Source organism: Erpetoichthys calabaricus, chromosome 12, assembly GCF_900747795.2.
Source record: "Erpetoichthys calabaricus chromosome 12, fErpCal1.3, whole genome shotgun sequence".
Taxonomy (NCBI): Eukaryota; Metazoa; Chordata; class Cladistia; order Polypteriformes; family Polypteridae; genus Erpetoichthys; species Erpetoichthys calabaricus.
The window spans coordinates 100,927,265-100,951,155 of record NC_041405.2 but is presented as its reverse complement, the minus strand read 5'-3'; the positions used below and the strand labels follow the sequence as shown (position 1 = coordinate 100,951,155).

Genomic DNA, 23,891 nt, shown 5'->3' with positions numbered 1-23,891 from the left:
TATGGCGTCTTGGGGCTCTCCAGGCACCTTTCTTCACATTCTAATTCCCCTTTTCCGTAGAACCATTCACTGGACAGTGTTTTATGTATTTATTACTTCATTGTCAATTTTTCTCTATAAAATTTTATCACAAAAATACTTTTGGCAAAAGAGAATCGTGTGTTTAGAATTAACCCTTACAATGCCTTCAAATGCTGCCTCAATGCTGTACCTTCCAGGTCGTCTTCGACTCAGTTCCTACAGCCATTTTCAGGTTTCGTGGATGTTACATTTTTCACCCAAAACCTATTTTATATTGATTGGCCATCTTGACCTGTACCACCAATGATCCTAACCTTTAGGACAGATGACATTTATGATATTTTTATGTGTTGTAAGTATGTTAAATGGAGAGTAAAATCCATTGAAGTGTAATGGGTCAAAACTGACCTGAAGGACATGCCAGTGTTCAACATGTGAAGCAGCTGTACAGAAATGTGACATTTGATAATTTTCATTCTTTTTGTAAAGTTAGGGCATTTTACTAAAACCCTCAAATTTCTATCTGAAATTTTAGAATTTATTTAGAATGTTTTTATGAATTGTGAACAAACAAGCTACCCTAATTGCAGTGGAAAATCCATTAAATTGAATGGTGGGTTGAAACTGACCTGAACAACATGGCAAAGTGAACATTTTTAGAGCCTGTGCAAATTAAGGTGTTTAATTTTTTTTTTTATTGTTCATTAATTAGAGGAAATGTAGAAAAAAGCCCTAAGTTTAATCTTGAACATGAAATGTAGGGTGCTTTTACTGATTTCAAACACAAAACCCAAATCAAATTTGACCTCAAGATGTTTTAAGGGTTAAACGTAGAAGAAATTTTGTGGAAATCAGATTAGGGGCATGTGAAGCCATGAAGCCTTCAGCCTAAATGTTTTGCTGCACCACTGACCACCTAAACGCTAATCCTATGACTGACAGGGTATGCCCTGTGGCAGACTAGAACCAGAATTCTTTACAGATGCACATAGCAAGAACTCACCATACAAAATTGTTTATGTGCCTGAAAATAACAAGCAAATGCTGAAAAATATTTAAATGCCTAAGTATGAGGGTGGCGGGACTAATTATTTACCTATAACTGTTGTTAAGTGTGCAGACTGCTGAGAGGTGCCTGAATCCAACACTCACCCTATGGTGCAGTGCGACTAGATATTTGGTTAGGTCAAGGAATGACAGAGGATGTCCTACTATGCCAATAATTTTCCTTTAAATACTTTAAATTGTCCCTGTTTTCTACTTTTCTCTAAAATGGTGACAAAAGCGAAACAGCTCACATAAACTGCTGTAGATATCACCACTTAAGAGCTTAAAATCCAGAGTAAGACCATCTTGAGTGGAGTCACTGTCAGGTCACGTCACCGATTACACTGCCGCTAGCCCATGCGTCTGAAGTTAACCTCGCTAGAAGCATGGCAGTCTCTTCTAAAGCTTGGCCTTCTCTTCTTCGAAAAACTACAAATGCCCAAAGCGCTCTTTTAACGAGGAATTACTGGACTGACAGTATGTCATGTTTCTGAGTAAGGAGGAGAAGAGGGATAGCAATGTGTTAACAGCCTTATTAAAACGAAGAAACATAGGGCACAAGTCAAATCTGGAAGTAGCAGCGTTGCAAATTAATTCCGAAAGGCAACTACTGGTGAGGCAGAATTTAATGGAGCTGTCTCATATCAAATGAACTAAAAATATAAATAAATAAATGCAAAGCTGTACTTATGATACTCATGTGAAAGCTGTGAAAAGTGCAACTACATTGTACTCCATTCAAATTTAAAATCCACCGTTTAAGTGGATGTGGTTACAGTTCCATGAATTCTGGGTTTGAATCCCACTTAGGTCACATTCTGTCAGGGGTTTTCATGTCTTCCCCATTTTTTCCCCCCTTGGTATTGGTGTTTCCTTCTTACACTCCTAAAAGTAGTCTTCTAGTTAATAATGATGGAAAATGTAGAGGGTCACAAAATTTCTCAGAGAAAAATGTTTCTTCCCAATTACAGAAGTCCATGATACACCCACGGGATGTTTACTAATATGTTTATTTTGATTAAAAGTTTGCAATGTTAAATGCAACCAAACTAACGGAAATTTAAACAAAGTAGCGAAACACCCCTGATTTGGATCAAAGCAAATGGACTAGGAGTGTGAAAATGCCTTTAATGTACACAAAGGACCGGACTGATATTGTAGGTCAGTGTTTCCATCCCGCTCACACCATTGGGGTTCAACAAAAGCTTTTAATTGAGCACATGTTACAGATGATTGAGTACAGTTGGAAAAATGAAAAGGCTCTGTCCCCTCTGCACTTGATTAGGATTAAGTGGGTTTAAGAAAAACAATGAAAGCCTTTCATATGCATCATGACATGGCAGCATCTTGCGACTCCATGTTCTTGTCATAAACTTGTTCTAGTTACTGTAGTGGAAAGACTACCACAAAAAGAGACGACAACACTGTATGATGAGGAGAAAAAAAATGCTGGGAGGCATGAACTGTTCATGAACTGTGCTCACATGCAATTATTAGACAACCCAGGAAGCGTAATTCTACCTCAATCGCTGCTTCGCTGCCATTTCTGTGGAAATGTTCAGTTTATAAGCATAGAGATCAGTTTAAAACAGAAGGGTTTTAACAACCTCTGGCAAATGCAGGCCGTGTGCCATGTGTGCATGGCACACACATATACTGTATAAAGGGTATGGACTCACAAAGGAGGGCTCATCAAATTGATTTGTGGGCATCCAGGGTATAATGATTAAAAAAAATAGCTCTGATCACTAAATGTTTAAAAAGGAGGAGATGCCTTCCATATCATTTCCCCTTCAACTTTTACTCTGCGTCTTCTTTTTTGGCTTCTGAAATAATCTGAGAAGCTGTGGTCCCGCTGCAAGCTTCTTCCCGTCGGCTGTGTCAGAGTTAAGGCCAGAGAGCACAGGCAGGATCTTGCTTATTCTGCCTTCGCTCCCTCAGTATCGATTTTTCCTTCTTTCTTTTGTTTTTTGGCATGGAAATGCTTCACTGAGTCTTGACTGAGCCAGTGCCCAGTCAGGGAGCAAAGCAGACCTGAGGAATATGAAGCAGGAAAACAAATTACAGAACACTGTAGCTGACTGCGATTAATGATTGCTACCATGTCCGTTGTCACACAAAGCCAATTTTTACACCTCCATCTGCACTCTGAGCTAAATTTTAAACCTCTGACATTTTAATGTGTTGTGCTTTCAGAGGAAAATAAAGTTGACAAGGCACTTACAGATTGTCAGAAGCAGGTTTATTTTGCTTCCAATTTTTTAATCTCATAGTAGAACAGCAGCTGTTTGAAAATGCAGTGCTTCTGACTTTCCAGCCTGGTTGGTTTTCATCTCCATATTTCTGCTTTGTGTAGTTATATCATTGGGGTGACAACAAGTGGAGGTGGCAGGAAATGCAATGTGTCCTTGGGACCTGAAACACCTTGCTTTCAAAGTTCATATCATATAGTCAGCTTGTCGCAGTATGTGACCCTGAGGGAGCTGCTTAGCATACCTGAGCTAAGTATGGAGTGGTCTTCATAGGCCTGCACACAGGCTAGTCCACAGCAGATCTTCATCTCTTTTTGTGTATCTGTTTTTGACTTCCCTGTCACAGACAATCAATGTGGGTGGAGAATTGTTAAAAAATCATCTTGAATGTGTAGGGGGTGGGTTGGAGAATATGGCCCCACAATGTCAGCACATATACTGATGATAACAAAAACAAAATAACAGGAGAGGTGAAAATAAGGCCAAAGCTTTAAAGGTAACAGCAAAGTCATTATACATAATATAAATGTAAAATCCTAATAATTCAGTGTAAATAGCTAAAAAAATCACAATAGAGATTGTGAGTGAAGGATATCAGCTCTGTAAGAGCCCTAGGTAAACGGGCTGAAATAGGTGACACTGATATGTCATGCAATGAGAAGTAAGGAGTGTGGCCAAGGGTGGGTTCAAATACAGCCATACTAGATTATCCCTTTCAAAGGTGCTCTGTTAAACAGAAATGAAAGGTTAAAACATTCTAATCCTCAATATCATAAATAACAAACCACCAGGACCAGATAATATTTATCCTCAAGTACTTACTTAAGGAGGTTTGTGAGTACATATATAAACCACTTGATGCATATTTTTAGGAAGTCACTGCTCACTGGGGAAAGTCCAAAGGACTGGAAAATGGCAAATATTTTCCCACCAGTAACGGCACACTACACAATAACGTGCAGTGAATACACTTGATTTGAGCATTCACAGTTTTCATTCTCTTTCTCTGTACATTTAGCACTCGTTTGCTCAGAGGTTGATGCGCTTGCTGCTTCCTGAGCAGCTCTTCTTTTCTCCACCCTAGTGGCCTGCTCCTTCTCTTCTTTAGTGGGCATCTTTTTGTGTTAAAACTGATTAAGTCATTGTTTGTGTTTTCTTTAATTTTTCACTTAAGCTGGCACTTATGTTTTCAATCTGCCTCAATAGTGATTTAAGATATGAAGAGGTAGGGGAAGTGATGGCGAAGGTGGTAGGGATGAGAACGGCGCCCCTGTTGGCTGCTGCCGAGAGTTGATTCTACAATAAAATTAAATAAAAATAAAAAGAGGAATAACCTAGGAGGTCAATCATCACCCCGAACGTGGATAGTAGACGTCACGTAGTATATGTGTACCAAATTTCAGGTTAATAGTTCAAACGGTTTGTGAGTTACCGGTGATTTAAAATTCTGGACAGACAAACGAACAGCCATGGTAGCGTATTACATATAAAGATTACATAAAAAGGGTGATCAGGCAGATCCAAGAAATTACAGGCCAGTACGCTTTACACAAACGCAAGGGCAAGTAAAAAGATCAGAAGTTAAATATGAATCTTTCAATGCAGTAGAGGTTGAAATGAGGAATCAGAATGTATACATATCTTGACCAAATCAACAAAACAATAACAAACTCTAAAGTGATGTAGTCAAAGAGTCTTTATACTAAGACAAACTAATTGCAAACTAACTGTTCAAGTCTTTTTTTGAGTGAAGGTACAATCTTGGGTGCAGTGCAGCATATGGCATTGGCTTATCAAATGTTGTGTAAGTGACAGAATGTGGCATTATTTCTGGGACCCGTGTCCCTGGCCACTAAGCATCACTAAATGGCAACACAGTCAGAAAATGGGGCTACGGTAAACAGAAAAAATAAAATAAACAAATACCTGCATTGATATGGTGAAAAGAAACAGTGAAAACATTCATATATTTAAATTCTTTGTGTGGTGTTCCTGCTGTGTTCATTAGAGGGCAGTATGCATGGAAGGAAGGGGTGAGAGGGAAAAGAGGAGAAACGAGAGAGAGGACTGTTTTGGTTGGTTGAGGTCGAGTTTTTCAATAAAAGCATTTGAACAAAGGAGACTATGTGCTGTTTGAACTGGCTGAATACACAACATTTTGAGTCTCAAAAGCCCCAAAAAAACTATAATAAAAGAAAAACTTGTTTTAGCTTAAATAAATGATCAAAGTGCAAAATCGTAACAGTTAGATTTCACCTGGACATTTTTGTTATATCAACTACTGCTGGCTCCCTTTTGGTATGTTTCATCTCTCGGTCCTTCACACTTTTCTATAAATGAGATGAACACCCTCATCAATGCAGTGTTCTCATCATTTAAGAGAAGGAGGTGTGCTGCTCAGAAACAATGCTGTGTTGTACTGCTCTTAACGATTCCTTCTTAAAGTGCTCTACTGATTAAAATTAACGGTTATGTAAAAGGCGCTATATAGCGCCGACCCGGCACAGACTCAGGCAGAGGCACGTACTTAAAACAGTTTTTATTCTTCTTCAGCCGTGGGGCACGCCTTCCCCGTGTCCAACAGGCCCAACACAGTCCCAAAAGCACTTCAAACACAACAAACCACACTTCTTCTCTCCACTTCAGCAGCAGCAGCAGCACCACCACCACCACCACCACCACCACCACCACTCCTCCTCCTCCTCCTCCTCCTCCTCCTCAGGCTTAGTCCTCCTCCTCCTCCCGACTCTGGCTCTCCCGAGTGGTGGTGGCTGGCCTTTTTTATACCCCACCCAGAAGCGTTCCAGGTGCTTGATTACCTGGTCCTAATTGACCTTCCGGGTGGGGCTGACGAGTCGACCAGCTGGGCTGGAAAGTCCATGCAGCTCCCCCTGGCGGCCATCCAAGCCCCCAACCAGGCTGTAGAGGACTCCATCTCCCATGGAGCCTTGCGCCAGGTTGGGGAATCATTGTCCACCAGGGAGGCTGCCACCAAGCGTCCCGGGGGAGGTACTGAGCTGCCCATGGTGGCTCCCCCGGAATAGATGCAGCAGGGGCGTCCCTGCCAGGCATGGGACCCGGCTGTCCTTCACAGTTAGAACTTGTTAACATGTTAATACCAAATAGATGTTGTTAGGTTAATTAAGTGCTCTATTGTAAATGGCACATCAATGATATCAAATTAAGAATAAATCAACAAGTATGTCACACAACTCTAATAATGTTTTTTAAATATTATTATCATTATCATTGTGGTCTGCCGACTATTAAAATGATGTTTCTGCATTTCAGATATCTGCTTACCTTCAGGGTTGTAAGGACTCCTTGAGGTCCTTTTACTTTCTAACATACTGTTTTAAACTGCCATTTATATGTAACATTGAAAGATATGAATTTTTTAAAGCCCTTATTTAAAAAAAATATTAATTATGCTTTCATCAAAGGAATCACTGGCATCAGTGGAGGCAAAGAAAGCAAATTTCCTGTAATTGGACTACACTGATGGCCATTCCTACAAAAGTAATTTACATGCCATTCATTCTTGCAGTAAAATGGACTCTGTATTTCTTTGTAATGTTCCACTCTTCTGCATTTGCTTTCATGATGTCCTTGCAGGTCAAACACTTCAAATGTACAATAGAGCCTTCCTAACAAGATTATGTGAACAATGCTTGTATCCTTGAATACAGATATTCATTACACTGTTCTGGTGTCAGTTTTTTCGGGGAAGCATATCAGAATGACCTACATCTTTAGTTGTTTCAGTACCACGTTATACTAAAGGATATGTGGAAATTCTGTGGAATGAAAAGAACTCGATGCGCTCTATTACTATATTGTTTCCTTTTTTTGTTTTCAAATGTGGAAACATTTGCTAACGGTTTGTTAATAAAAGAAAAAAACAAATTTCTGGTGTATGTGCTGTCTGTAGATGGAAATATGCTTTGCTTTTTAGTTTATTTCACTAAGAACAGACCACATAACTGCCTACCCTCTGAATAAAACCACATGAAGCTGGCCATTTGAGAAGACTGTGTTCACATCCCTTCCTTTTCTTCCTCTTTCTCCCTCTGTCCTGGATTTTTCCATATACAAGTTCTGAATTTGAATTAAAAATCCAGAAATCATTTCTATCCCTTTCTTCTAAATGTTATTTTGATGTTTATGGGGTTCACTCTACCCTTCAGCTGAGTTGCGTAGTGTATACGGTTCAGCTGACAGATGTTCGGTGAATGGCCTTTAGCCTGAGTTTGTTTAACCCGAATAGAAGTGCAATATATGCTGGGAGAGTCTGAACGCCGGTTGAGCTTTTAGAATTTTTTGGCATAGTCAAGTTATTTATAAACTTGTAGCACTGCCAGTTAATTTTTCACTATAGATTTAGTGAAGCGTAGCAGTTACGATCGCTACAAAGGTCAAACCCTAAGGTATTAATCTTGATTTGGATGTGGGATGAATGTGCTGCTGAAGAGTCTGAGGTTTAATTATGTTTGCAACATTTTCTTCCTTTCACACATACTTTCAGTGTGTTTTGAGAAACTGTAAGATATCAGCACACCCTGCTAGTAAAGATGAGAACCTGTTGCCAGGCAAGCTAGGGTGTCTTGTTTATGCATTTTTCTGGGCAAAAAGAGAGGGGAAGCTATCTTTTGTCTTTCAAAAAATGACACTTTCAAACAGCCCTATCTCACATCCTTGGAAAAAATTCTGATCAATAATATAATCTGCAACGTAGAAACGGAGCCACCTAGGAATGTTCACCAGCATCTTGCATGATGATGTATTCCACCCAGGCATATGATTCTAATATCACTTTGTTTTGATGCAAATAAATATAGTTTGTGAGTAAGCCAGTGTCTCTGTTTGACTGCTACTAGTGAGCCAGGAGGTTAGATTGTACATTTTTTGTCTAACTATGGTCACTTAACGGTACAACGGGACAGCTTTGTTTAAAGTTCTCTACTTGTGGTAAACTGGGTTGAAGTAAAGGAGTGGAAAAAAGAAACATTCCTTGTTAGTGAAGCAGCCTGCTAATAAGAGATCTTTAGGATTAAATACACGGGATACAATATGGACATTGAGACAGGTAAGAGGTTACAGATAACCGTTGTATAGTTGGTTTTGACACTTCTTCCTGCCCTCTATTAAGAAAAGAACCTAAGAGGTAGGTTGTTCCTTTCATATTAGTTGCAACCCATAGGTGATCTGATAACATGATAAAACATGTAGTCTCTTGAGAAAGCAAAGGGGATAAATCAACTTCTGTGTAGGAATGTAGTGCTTTGTGGCTGCTACTTTACTTGTGTTAATAGCCAAGATGACCTAGAGGTTAACACTATTGGCTCGCAGTGCCAGGGACTGATATTTAAATGCCAGCCTAGTGACAGTCTGTATCATGTTTACCCATCCTTATGAACTTCCTCCACATCCCCTGTATGTTAGATTGGATGGCAAAACTGTACTGGCCTGAAGTGAGTTTGAGTCATGAACTAAATTTAAATATCCTTAGAAACTTTAGTGAATATTTGACTATCTTACAGACATTAGCTATGCCCACCATGAACACAAGAACACACCAAGGCCACTTTCCTCAACATGATGCCCCACATATGTTTAGCTGCGGAAGATTCCATTACAGAAATGGCATTCTCCCAAATGAGCCTTGCCAATATGTAACCTTACTGGTGAGTCAAGCGTCATTTCTCACCAGAAGAGATGGCAGTTTTCATGACAATCCAGGATAAATTAGCTGCCTATGTAAAAAGCGCCCAGTGAATTAGGACAAGCACATTCCCAGCCAGCAAGCAGACACTTACAATCTCCAACACATTACTTGATGACATCTGGGCAAACATTTGAGAATTGGATTTGTTAATAGCTGAGCAAATTTGCTGTGGTGAAGTAGGTCACCATAACTGATTACCAAAAAAAAATGATTAATTAATCAAGTGGAAGGGAAATGCTAATATTTAGCAGTGCAGAGCCCTCAACAGCTCAATTAGCAAGCAATGAAGTGAGCGGCCTGACCTACAATTACAGTATTTAGAGCAATGTCTGGAAACAAATTGTTTGCAAGGTTTTTGAAGGTAAGACTTTCTAGTGACTCAGCCAATCGGGAAAAAGAATTTGAAACTGTTGACAGCCATGGCCTAGATTCTTAACAGTCCCTAGAATATGGACTGCTTAAAATATCCAGCTACTTGCAGGAGGTCTCTAAATCTCTTAATAAATGGGAGCACTGTACAGATATAGTACTCACCTTAACTCAAACAACTTCTCACTCATCGAGCACCTTTGAGAGACAAGGGTGTTTCATGGGTAGTATGATGTTACATTTAGGTGGCATGACACTTTTATTTGCTTTATAAACCTATAGCCATTTATTTTCTAACCTGCTTGTACAGTTTAAGGGTTTCTGGGAGACAGTGCCCATTTTAGTGCACTAGGTGCAAGGTGGGAATTAACTCTGAATGTGGGACCAGTCCATTGCAACACACGCTCACACACACACTTTCTTAACCCGCTTTGTTCAATATAAGATTGTACGCTTATTAAAAGGGCAGGTTCAGTTATGGGGATGCACTCTGGACCCCCTGGAAGTAGTAGAGAAGGAGAAAATAAAAACAATGCTGCATAGCCTCTCTCCAACATACTGATACTGAAGTTTCAGCCAATAAAAATATAATCCATCACTGTGAATTTTACATTTGACTTTCTTTTCAATTTTCTTCGTTTTTAGTCATTCCTTTGTGTGTTAAAACCATAGTATGTGTATCTATCTATCTATCTATCTATCTATCTATCTATCTATCTATCTATCTATCTATCTATCTATCTATCTATCTATCTATCTATCTATCTATCTATCTAAAGAAGTGACCAGGTAAGTAGACAACTCGGACACGCCAAGAAAGGTTTGGATACCACCCTAGTAGCCCCATTTAACAACAAACTGAAAAGACTCAAACAAAAAGTCTTAGACTATCAAAATTAGTGGTAGCTGTTAGTAGTAGGAGCTCTGTCTTCTGTAATCGTCAGATTAGCATCTGAAGCCACCGTCCAGGAATGAGCCAGCTTAATACACTGGGTATTGGGTGGGCAGGCTCAGTGCACTTTTTCTTGGCTACAGAGGAGTAAAGAGAACATAAGGTTTGCGTCATCACCCCTTCTCATTCCAGGGTGGTCTTGCTTACCTCATCAGAGCCAGGAAGGTGGTCCCCAGATGTGCATGCACAACACACTGTCTGTCTATCCATCTGTCTGTCTGTCTGTCTCATAAGGCAGGATGGGCCAACATCCCTTTTTACTGTAAACTAATTTAAGGACACTAACCTGCCTAATATATACATTTTTTAGGACATAGGAGGAATATGGAATAGCCCGATAACATATGTGTGGACACTTTTAAACTCCCCACAGATACTGGGAAGCAGATCAAACCCAGAACCCAGTTAAATTATGTTGGGTTAGCCTTGGCTAACATTGAAGGAAACCTACAGATCGGCATTAGGGAAGGTGGTTATCATGATGGCACCCGAGACTTTTATTCAGACAGACCCTCTTCCTTATTAAAGAGAAGCTTGAATGAAAGACACAAGTGACTTCTCTGGAGCTTGGCTCTCATTTGGGATTTCACCGTGATTTTACTGATTCATCACCTATGTGCAGGTGTCTAAAAAACATTAAAGCTGATATACAAGAGGGATGAAATGTGGCCTTGACACCTGCCTTATAAATTTTATATTAAAAAAATGAAAATATGTTATTCTTCTCTCTGGGGGCAGAACTTGGAGACAGAGAGAGTGAGAGAAAGAGAAGTATAAAAACAAATTAAAAGGAAAGCTTTAAATGAAATGAGTATTATAGTGGGCACATGTCCAAATAGAGTGAAAACTGCCAAAATAACTATCCAGTGCAAATAGGAGAAAGGGTAGCTATAAAAACAATGACACAAGCCTTTAAGGATGTAAAATGATTCAATTCAATGGAGTGCATCTAGCAGGCCTGAAGATCTTTGTGTTACGTGGGTAATGGGATGTGATTAATCAGCCCACTTTTCTTTAAAATCTCCTTAACAGAGTGTAACAGCGGTGATGCTTTCACTGACAATATACAGTAGATCAACTACCTTATAATTAGTGGGCTGCTTTACAGGACTTTCACATCTTCGGGGTTGGGGGGACCCAGATAACATTTTTGTACTGCTCTTTTGTATTGAGCACAGGGAGGCATGAGACTCCTATTCTCTCCCACGTTTCCTTTATTCAGTCCCTTTATTACTGTCTACTTGACAAATTTGAATCGATCTATTCCCCAAGTTGGAAATGGTAGCCCTAGAGATAGCTGGAGCCACCTGTTCCTTCTGAAGAGTGCGGCCTTTCCAACAGCACAGGTCACAGTTCATCACTAGTAAGGGAGGCCTGTGCTCATGCCTCTGGGGACTCCCCTGTTTCAGCCAAGGCATGAGCAAGCACAGCTCATTTTTTTCTGTGTGAGTCACAGGGGAGCCCACACTTTGTTCACAGTTCTATTAAATTGTAGTTTCTGAATGAGGAATCACACACCACACAGCAAGAAATTTATTGACATCTGTACTCCCTTAGACTGGAAGGAGAACATTTTGTGACTCTGCCATGGATACCTGTGTATGGGAAATGAGGGGCAAGTGATGTGAATAAGGTTTATTTTTTCACCCCCAATCAGATGCATTTTTCTCAGTGAGGACTGTTAAGCCAGGTAGTACCTGTCTTCAAGGGGCAACTGATGTATTCTTTATACTAAGAAACAGCACTTTGTGAAGCTGAGGGGCTATGTGTCAGAAATGGTGGTGTGTAATAATGGGGCACCTCAGGATCTTCCTTCCTGTTTACCCTCTACACAACAGACTTCCAGTACAAAATCAGCGCTTGCCATTTACAGAAATTCTTAGGTGCGCCTCCATCATAGTTAATACTGGAGACAAGTACAGGAGCTTGTGGTAGGGTTCATATTGTGGGGAAAAGAGAACCACCTGCAGCTCAGCATCAACAAGACAAAAGAGTTGGTGTTGGATTTCGGGCAACAAAGAGCCAATTAGACCAGTCACCATTCTTGGGGCTGAAGTGGAAGTGGTGCAGAACCACAAGTACCTGGTATGATAAGTGGCCTGTGGTGCTGTGCTCATTTTAAATAAGTAATCACACCCCCGTGAGTGCGCTTCACTCTGAGGATGGCTGGGGGTGCCTGCCTGATCACAAAGACAAGTGTGAGTGAGCATGTCAGGCAGGTGCTTTATTAATTCCTTGGAGGGCACAGTACATTTGCATCTGAAAGATAGGACCAGTGTGGTCATTGGCCCCGTGAAGGAGCAAAGGATTGGTGCTCTAGGAGCGGATTGTCCCCACTGAATAGATGTGGTGGAGTGGGTGCGATTGAGGTGGCATCCTCTCTAGGGATCTGAGGTATGCCAGAGCGAGCATGAAGGAAGACAAGAGGACAACTGACCCTGATCAGTGTGGCCAGCGTAACTTGTGGCAGCCAAGACAGGGGTTGTGTTGGTGAAGGCCATGGCTCCTGAAGTCTCAGCCAGCTTAGTGAGCAGTGGGTGAGCTGGGGAGACAAAGAAGGAGTTATGCTGGATTCGTCTATGAGTGGAAGGAACATTGACCCAATGACTGCTGGTTTTTATTCTCATTTTAAGTCTTGCTTTTAAACTCATGGATTTTCACTGTTTTATTGGATTATTTATTTATTGAACATTTTGAACACAGCACTGTTTTGGACACTGTTTTTTGGATTGTTTTTAATAAAAGCACTGCTACACTTTATGCACCTGCCTGTTGCTACGTGTGTTGTGTCCTCATCTGCTGGCTCATCCCTTAGGTATGCTATTGGTGGTGGAGGGTTCAAGAGGCTCCAGGAATGCAACCGGTAGAGTGAGGCCGACCTGCACCATCTCACCTAGGGGTTCACATAAACAGCAAAGTGGACTGGTATGACAACACAGTGGCACTGTACAAGAAGGGCCAGAGCAAACTGTACTTCCCAAGGAAAATCTAGTCTTTAAATGCATGCTGCAAGCTGCTGGAAATGTTCTACCAGTCTGTAATAGCCAGTGTATTGTTCTACCCTGTGATCTCTGCGGAAACAACTTGAGCTCAAAACACGCAAAATGTCTGGACAAACTTATCAGGACAGCCTGCTCCATTACAGTGCTAACCCTGGACACACTGGAAGCTGTTGCGGAAAAGAGAATGGTGGCAAAATTGGATACTGTTTGTATCTAAATTTCCCCTTGGAATTAAGTTTATCTTCCTTCTTTCTAGCTGTTTTCCCGCTTTTGTGCAGGGTCAGCTTTTGAACATGTCAATTGCCACATGTTCTGGTCAAGGGCGTTTCTGGGGGTGATGCTGACTTGCAGAATATCCTCATTGATTCGGTCGAAGTAGCATTTTTTCAGTCTTCCTTGTGGTTGCTTGCCCCATGGGCTAAGGCATACAGTTGTTGTCACTTCAGATGATTTGGCCATACTATCAGAGCTGTGCATTATGAAGTTTCTCATCAATCAGCACTACGCACATGAGCTTCCAGACATCTTCTTTCATAACAAGGTTGAATCTGGTGAGGCCAAGCACCTATCGCAGCATTTGCATCTTCATAACGTGCAGCGCATGCTCGTGCTTGGTGGACGCTGGCCAGCATTCATCCCCATACATGGCTGTTTGTTGGTTGACAGATTTGTAGATGTTCCCCTTGAGACAATTTGAGATCTTGCGGACACAGAGGATACCAGTGACCCGGTGCCACTACAGGCAGACTGCGTTGACTTGAGCTTGGGTGTCCGGGAGGCTGTCACCATCTGTACAGATGAGTGATCAAATGTATTTAAATTCGGTGTCCTTCTTGAGCTTTTGTCCATCAACTCGGATTTTTTAAGTCCTGCTAGGTTTCCTCTATAAGCACAATGTCATTGGCATACACGAGTACACGAGTGCCCATGGATGCCGTGTCTGGAGATCTGTGGTGATCATGTCCATGTATAGATTGAAAAGAATGGCCAATAGTGCTGAACCCTTGTGGACACCCATGTTGATGGTGAAGGGTGGTGAGATGCAGGAATGGGCACAAGACATAAACCAGTTGTGCGTACTTGACAAAGGCTTCTGGTACATCATGAGTTCGGAGGGCTCGCCATATGAGGTCTCAGGGTACTCGGTCAAATGCCTTCTCCAGGTCTAGGAAGACCATGTGAAACTGCTTGTTCCTTTCTCTCCATCAGGAGCCAAAGGGCATGTATGGAGTCTCTCGTGTCGAAGCTGCTGACGAATCTGCACTGATTGATTGAGATGGCCACAATGTTCTGTAATCTATCCAGCATCTGTTCAAAAATCTTCATGGTATGACAAAATAACTGAATCAGGCATTCATCAGGAGTTTACACAGTCACCAGTGTCTCCTTTCCCTTTCCATTTTGGGATCATAATGCTGGTGGACTAGGCTCAGGGTGTCTTGCCTCTAGCGATGATGCGGTTGAAGAGTGTTGCCAGCAGTTTTGCACCACTACTGCCGAGTAACATCCAGACCTCTGCTGGTTTATCATCTGTTCCAGTGGCTTTCCCGTTCTTCATCTTCCTGACTGCCTGTTCAACTTCTTTGATGGGTTATCTGGGGAACTGGGCCTTTATTTGGGTCAGCTTCTGGGATAGGTGGGTGCGGGAACTCTTCATTGGAGATCCTCGAGAAGTAGGTGTTCCAGCACTGTAAGATATCAGTCGGGTCCCGTAGGATTCTCTGGTCTTCTGCCTTGATATTCTTAACATGTCCGATATTTTGGGATGATCAGTGAAATGTGTTGGCAAGGCAGAATAGATTGTTGGCATTTCTGGGCTTCTCCATCTGGTATGCAATTTTTTGTAATGTTTGACCTTCACTTTGGCCACAGCCTGCTTCGTTGCTGATTTGAGCATTTTATATTGTTGTTGATCGTCCTAGGATTGCGATTTGTGCCATTTCTTAAGCACCATTTCCTTCTCTTTGATCATTACTTGTACTTCTTCTCTCCACCACCAGGCCTGTTTGCAGACGAATCTTCTATCAGACTTAATTTTTCCCAGTGTCCCTAGGTGGCTGTTTCTTGGATCTGATCAATGATTTCTGACCAAAGGCCTTCTACAGGTTGGGTGGTTTTATCTTGAGAGTTCCAACTGCATCAGTGAGCTGGTCTTTCGCCTCCGCTAACTTCCACCACTTGATACATTCCACTCCCATCTTTCAGATTCTTGTGGGTCCATCAAGTTTAAACAAGAATGAGTCAAGAATGAGGAGTTGGTGCTGTGAAACAACGTTGTCCAACGGGATTACCTTGTGTGTCCAATGGCAGCTTGAGGTCACGCCACTGGACAATGAAGAGTCGATTTGAGTGGGGCGTCTGCCGCTATTGTATGTTACCAAGTGTGACATTAATTTTTTGTAGAAAGTATTGGTGATGACGAGGTCATGGGCTACTGTGAAATCTAATATCCTATGTTCGTCGTCATTTCGGGTGCCAAAACCTTGGTCGCTGTGGTGCTTCGTATAGCTTGGACAATGCAAAGTGCCCATTCAGATCACTGCTGATAAGTCAGTGTTTGTCATCAGGTATAGATCCCAGTAGTGTATCGACACTTTCCCAAAATTCATCCTTCTTGTCTTTTGAACAGTTGCTTTGGGGAACATAGCATAAAATAATTCATAGCGGGGATGGTCAGCAGTCAAGTTTGATGGTTCCACCACACTGCCCCTGAGGTTTTCACTAACTACAATTGCTCCTCCATTTCAGGTGGCAATTTGGCCATTGTTATAAAGCCTATAACTGTCTCAGATCTCCTTTGCTTTAGAGCCTTTCCATTTCGTGTTTTGGATGCAGGCAATGACCATTTGTCGGTTCTTCAGTACTTCAGACAGCTCATGGCTGCAGCCGGTGAGAGATCTGATGTTGATTGTAGCCATTCGAAACTGGTAATGATGCTTCTGTTGATGGTCTTGGAATAGCTTCTTCAGACTGTCCCATACATGGTTAGGTGCTGCTAAAGATATGACCACGCCGCTCAGGTGAGGGTGATGCCCTAGTATGACCAGATAAATGATGATTGTCCCATTCCATAAGATGTAATGAAATACTTCTGGCCTGTGTGTCGCAGCACCTAATGTCAGACCCCCATGGCGGTGGAGAAGGGATTTAAAAAAGTTTATCTTATCTAATCTAATATTATGTTTAACCCACCATAAATGAATGTGCTGTGGAGCATCATCTGAGAAGTTATTTTTGCTCAGGTAGACAAAGAAGAACAAAAACCTCTTATCATGAAATGAAGACCAACATTTGTAATATTTAAAATTCTCCTTTAATAAAACCATGTATACTTTGATTTCTTTGTTCTCTGCTACTTATAAAAAACAGTCTTGAAATTAATACAAGATTTTCCAGGATATTGCATTAGTGATAAAAAGAACCCATTGATCATTTGCTATCCAGTCTCAAAGGCAATGACAAATTGTCAAATTCTTGGAGTGACTGCGATTCAGTCTGGAACCTTTCTTGACCCCCAGTTGTTTGTTGTTAGGAATGGCCTTGAGCTCCACCCCCTGGCTCCTCCTTCTGGCTACACTTAGTACCAAGCTCCTTTTAATCTGTTGATATATTGCTGGGCAGCAGTAATTGTGCTGCAGTCAGGTGATGGGAGAGGAAAGGGAGATAAAAGAGGGAGTGTGGCTAGAGTTCTTTGCTTTAGCTATGTGCTTCTTTTGCCTTTCCAAAAGCCCTTTATGAGCCTAGTGTCTTCTTCTTTAGTTCATTTTAACATTTTGCTTACCTTTTTTGGATTTTCACTTTGGTTGAAAATCTTTGTTACCTGACTTATGTTTTTGATTTCTGCCTGTTTTTTGGATACTGGTTTTATTTTTACCTGCTTTTCATGGTTCATGTCTTGCCTGCTCATTCAGATGTGACTGCCTATCAGGGCTCATGTAGCTCTTTCAATGCTTAAAACCCCTCTAAGTCCTCAGAAATGGAAGCTATACTGTGAGACCTAAGAATGGGGCTAACCCCCAATTACAACCAATAGGTTATGAGAAAAACAGTTTGAGACATGAGAATCTGTGGCAGGCAAAAGGAGATGCTGGGGCAGCAGCCAAACACATTTTTCAACATCTGCTAAGTGCCACACAAAAGTCATTCCTCAGCTAATGCCACAAAAGAAATAGGTTTAACACAATGAGTTATTTGATTTAATTTAACATTCACAAAATAGTGAGTTTCACTTAATAATACTCAATATTTTTAGAGTTCATAGATAAAGGTTAATGGAGAAAGTTTGCTGTTCTGTTTAAATTAATGCTTTACAGAATGCTCTAAACCATGTCCTGAATTGTTTTCTATTAGCAAGGAGTTTACTGCTAAAATATTTATCAGTTAGAAAGATAGCTTATGTGTGCAGCAAGCCCTTTAACCCATGCGTCAGTTTACAAAGACTAATGGGTTGTCCAAATGCACCTACATCTAAAGGTTGGGATCTTTTGTAAGTGATTAATGAATCAATCAAGCTACCGAATCATTTAAAGAAAAGCAAGTGATCATGGAGTTAATGTCTCCTTTATTTTATTTGGATATTATAGGGAGTTAAGTTTAGTGCACTGTCTTTCTGTATTTGTACTGCATTCAATTTTACATGAATTTTATTCTTTGTTTTTCAAGCAGACGGATTTTTCAGTAACTATTTATTCATTGTGTCCATGCACTTACACAAATCAGGATCAACAATGGACACAAAGTAGGAATCGGCACCAGGTTAGATGTCAATACACCACAGGGCCAGTATTGGCACATGTAGAATTTTGATTCACACATCAAGATGATGGTTGGCTTATGATAGAAGCCCTTAAGAACATGAGGCAAACACCCAAACATGAATTGAACTTAAGCTCCACTCAGATATGCTACCTGCCAAGAACATCCTTTGTAGACTTAATAAATGGCTGATTTACAAATGTTTCCAGGTTTAAGTGATTTGGACTGATTGGTCAATCCTTCTAAGTCTTCTCAAGGATCAAGACTGGAAGCGTCTGGTTTGTAAAACATCTTCCATGCATTTCCTAAACAATTCAGGGTCGTAGTAGGTGAAGCCTCTTCCAGGACGTTTAGCTGCAATATGAACCAAGCCTAGATGGGGTGCCAGTGCGCCACATTGAACACTTATTCACATATGACCAATTTAGAGCCATTAAGGAACTGAATCTGCATAGCTTTAGAATCAAAGTGACACAGATAGGAGTAATGTGAAAACTAGAAGACAGATGATCATCAGGTTGGGATCTGAGCTCAGTTCCATTAGGCTGTGAGCAGTGTTAACCACAGTGGTTGATAAAAAAACAACATCATCATTAATCCAACAATAGGTAGCTCTGCCTTCCCTTAGATCCAGTTTCCTCAATTCCAATCCCGCAGTGGATTGTTGTCAATGTGGAGCTTGCACATTCCCCATGTTATTCCAAATATTTCAGTTTTTCCTCCCTCATCCCAAAGACATGATTATAAAGATGGCTGGCGACTCCAAATTCTCCATCTGTGAATGATCATGTAGGTGTATGCTTCAGTAGGCCCTGTCCAGAATTGTTTTTATGTCCTGTACCTAGTGCTGCTGGGATAGGCTACATCTCCCTGTGACCCTAACACAAAAGAAAAGTCCAGATTATATTTTTGATTGTATGGCCCCACAGTGATTTTACTTTGAATCACTTTTTTTGTCATCAGGTAAGAATAAAAGCTGCTGCAAGGAGGTCAAAAAGAACGTTGGAAACGTGCAGATCTGTTGTTCCTTTGCCATTTCTGCATATGCAATTCTCTCCCTATTAAATGTGATTCTTTGTTACCAACCAGTCACTCCACTGATATTTTCTGAAGTGTTTTCTCTCTCTGTCTGCAGCTTTCCCTCCCTTAAGGGGGTTTAATCTACTGCTGACTTGAGACAGAATGAAATGGCCACACAGGCCACTAAGCAGCCATGGTTATGGACAGGCATTGACATTTCAGCAGTCTGTGGAAGCAATAAGTGTTGTAAAAGACATAAAAAAGAAAAACATGGCTCTGAGAGCAATAGAGATTTTCAAGTGAAAAAATATTATATATTGTGTAAAACACAAGATATAAAGCTAGCCATATAAAAAGAAAAGTATATAAATGAACAATGCATGCAATGTAAAAAATGTTCAGAAAAACACTACACTAGCAAAAAAAAAGAGAGATGTGGGATTTGCTACAAAAGAAAAGAACATAACAGTGTGTAATGTTAAAGCAGGATGAAGATGCTTGAAGAGAGCACACCAAGGCAACACAATACTTCTGTCATTATATAGGAAAGTGACAGTCCAATTAAAATGCCATGCAAGTCTAATTAGACTCAATTAGAAATCATCAAAGGGATATAATTAAAAGAGTATACATAGTCAAGATCATTAAGCCAAAGGTAGAATAGCCCATTATTATTATTATTATTATTTATTATTATTATTAGTATTATTATTAAGCAGGTAAAGCCTTGCAGCAGGTGCATCAAAGCCTTGCACCTGAACATCTATAGGTTATTCTGATTTTCATGACATTTAATTTGAAATGTGGCTAATTAGTTGACCGCTAGCCGTATTTAGTTTATTTTTTTAAATGACGCAGGAGGTGAAAAAAATCCTTGCTTATGAATGCTGAATCTATAGCCTTTAATCAAGTAAAGGGGGTATTTGTACAGCCTAATACAATGTTCTAGTCAACATGAACACATCCAAATACACATTATAATATAAAATTCCCACACCTGCTTAAAACAATTTAGGGCCACTAGAGGCTGGATCCCATTTTGAAAGAATAAGGTGCAAGGCCAGAACTATCCCTGGACAAGCTGTCAGCCCATGACAATCCCCCCCTCACACTATGCCGATTTGAAAAATGCACAACTGTGGGGATGTGGGAGAAAAAAATGGAGTACACAATTGCAATCTCACACACACAGCCATTTAATATCAAAAACTCCATTACGTCAGAGCGCCTCATGTTATTTAAAACACCTGATATCAAACAGAAAAGTACAGTTATGGAATAACATTAGTAAATTCTTTACATATTCTAAATAAACTATACACTGTTCCATGCAAAGAAGATATGATGTATGATAATATATGTAACATGTCACTTCCCCACGGAGTTGTGGAAGGTGCTTTATGATTCTCAAAACAAAATGAGTCAGCGTGCTAACAATGAAGTATAGTGGATACCATGAATGTGTTGCTAGATGGTCTAATACCATCTAATGTTACTCTGAATTCTACAATATAAGAATTGGGGATGATGTGATAAAAAAACGGAGTACACAATTGCAATCTCACACAGAGGTGGAAAGAGAATGCAAAGCAAACTCCAAGCAGACAACAGCACAGAATTTGATGCTGGATCTGTGTGGAGAGCGGCTGCGTCACCTCTACATGATAGAATGAATAAAGCAAATTTAATCGTAGGTGACACACAAAATGTGCCTTGGACTCTAAAGAGTTATCTAACTGATATTCATTCCTCCATTAGTGAGCCATCTCAGGACAGAGGGGGGCCAAAGACTACCCCAGCCCCTTGGCGTAAGACATGAAGCAGGTCTGGACAGGGTGCCAGCTCCTGTTGATATTATGAATTTACATACACATTTATCTAACCTCTGTTGTGCTTTCTCATCTTTCTGTAAAACTGCAAGGCCACTGCTTGCCACTGCTGTGAACACTTACTCCATTGTTAGCTTTTCTTTGGTTGTAATGGCTTTGCAGTGAGGCGTTTTGTTGGATGTGCTTTATACTCTGTGTAATGGTGTGAAGTGCTTGACTATTGTACTGACAATGTTAACTGAAACTGAGGAAATGTAGCAGATGTTTCCCAGTAGGCTTCTGTTGCATATCTAACCACTAAAGTGGATTTGCTGACAGAATTTTATCATTCATCTGAATAAAAAAAAAGAAAGAAAGAAAAAAACGCCTATCACAGATTTACTGGTTCCCCAAATTAAAACTTAGTTGAGCCTGAAGCAAAGAAAAACATATGTAAATAAACCCACAGAAACTGGCAGAAACGTTTTTTTACCATTCTGTGACATTCAGGCGAAACTGACATACATTGCATTAAAATGCCTTGAAAAACACAGAAAGGAAGGGAAATTAAAATACTCATTAAAAAGCAGGAGCTAAAAATTAAGAACACGCTGAGGAATTACTGAAAAGACGGCAGCCTTGGTGTGCTCTGGAGCAATAGCACAGGCTCTCTTCATTCTTAAAGCTACAGTACAATAAAAGGCAGAGATCAAGCAATGGCTGCCACTCAGACCCTTCCCAGCATACGGGCTATCCACCAATTGCATGGCATAATAATCCTGCAGATGACTCTGCCCCCCTGGTAGTAGTACGGATAAGGCATGTAGCCTCTGAGGGGCTCGAAGTATCGCTGGCAGAAGCGCACCCCCTGTCGGCAGTACTGGCAGCAGATCCCTCTTTCATCCAGCCTGTGGTCCAGTTCGACACCATTCTCTCTCTGTTAGAGGCAAGAAAAATAAAACAGGCATTAGGATTACCTGCATTTATATAAGAAAAGTCCGTTTGTTAACAGGATTTTACCACGGACTCCAGTTAAACATTTTCACAATAGAAGGTGGCTACTTACTTGCGTATTTTTAGATGTTTTCGATTTTGAACACATACTGAAATTTATTGATCATTGATCGCTGAACCATTAAAGCTAATCAACACAATAATAGAGTGCAAATATGATTAGTTCTATAAGTTGAATACTACTTTTTTACTTTTTTATTTTATTATAAAAGATCAATCAAACAGTTAAGATACATTAATCACAATCACCACAGAAACCCCATTCTTACCCAGCAGTACAGAGAGCCATTTAATATCAAAAAGTCCATTACATCATAGAACCTCATAGTAATTAAAACTCCAGATATCAAACAGAAAAGTACATTTATGGGATAACATTGGTAAATTCTTTACATATTCTGAATAAACTATGCACTGTTCCATGCAAAGAAAATATAATGTATGATAATGTAACATGTCACTTTCCCATGGAGGTGTGGAGGGTACATTATGTTTCTCAAAATGAGTCGGCTTGCTAGCAATGAAGTATAGGGAATACCATCGATGTGTTGCTAGATGGTTTAATACCATCTAATGTTACTCTGAATCCTGCGATAAAAGAATTGGGAATCATTTTAAATTCAACATTACCTGACAGAAAATAAATATCTTCCTCAAAATGTAAGTAATTTAGGACTCTTCTTAAACATAGGACTTAGCAAGGCTGAAACCTCATGGCATCGGTTATTAGAGCCAGTCTTTGATAAATTAAGGATATTTTTTTCTATAAATATGTATACGAGGATGATCTGTAGCTATAGCTATTGCATCACGTTGAGTATAGGCTGATGAAGCACACAAATAATGAATAACTGAAGTCCACTACTTGTATAGGATATTAATAGAGAGGTCAGTTTCTGAAATCATTGCATACCATGGCATTCATTTATAAAAATCTAGAAATATTTGCCTCATTACTTGCTAAACTAACTAGATACCTAATATTAATGTCTGTAAGAGCTCACGTTACTTTGATGGAAGTTTAGAATAATGCACTTTTGAAACCTCCAGGACAGTAAAGCAAAAACAGTGTGGCCTCAAAGTCTAGAGGTGGTACGGTGATTAATAAACACATAAGATTAACCAAAGAAATGGTCATATCCATAATTACGTCCAGAGAACAAAATATTCAGGACACCTCTATGTAAGCAAGTATGGTTGAATCTGCTAGAGAGATGTTGCTTAGTTCCAGTGCCAGTATGAAAATGTTGACTTCATGGTATCCTAAAAAGTTTCAGTAGCACATGACTGGCACGAGAAGGGGATGTATATTGCAGACATTTATTTTTAGGTGAAGGCTATCCCAGATGTTTAGCATCTTATTTTACCCTGTATAATTCCACACTAACTAGTGTGTACTATACTGTATGAGTAAATTAAAAAGAATGTGAAGTGTGGATCATGAGAGTGCAATTTATCTACGGCATGATGCAATATGGTTGGTTTAATTTGTTGTCACTATTGCTTTAGAGTGCAATGAAATATGCTTGTTGCTAATGCCACTGGGGCAGAAACATTGAATATGCAGAGAGAGAGAGGTTAGGAGCACACACTGATACAGCGCATTGCTGCACCCACCACATGACAAAGCAACTCAGGATCCCAGATTAGGACCTGAGTGCAGCCATGCAATGGGTGACACCTCAGCACCACACTAGTTCAGATGGAATGGAACCAGTGTGAATTTGTTTATGGTGGATGGAGTGCCAATTCTGCCACCAACCCCCAGGTTTTTCCCTGCAGGTTTGAGGGCCTACATGCAGGGCTGGATGGAGATTAACGTCATACCCAGGACGGAGCAATTGCAGGTCAAGGGCCTTGCTCAAGGGCTCAATGAAGCAGTCACTTTTGGCATTTACAGGATTTGAACCAGCAACCTTCTGATTG

General features: G+C 40.4%; 1 protein-coding gene across 1 annotated transcript in view; it reads right to left on the bottom strand.

The window, feature by feature from the left end:
• Positions 1-20,671: 20,671 nt before the first annotated feature.
• The window catches only part of tnmd (tenomodulin), a 417,047-nt gene continuing 413,827 nt past the window's right edge, over positions 20,672-23,891 (bottom strand). The window contains exon 7 of the mRNA XM_051934485.1: positions 20,672-21,888. Coding sequence (XP_051790445.1) covers positions 21,679-21,888 — 210 coding nt within the window. The 3' untranslated portion in view covers positions 20,672-21,678. The remainder of the gene's footprint in view (positions 21,889-23,891) is intronic.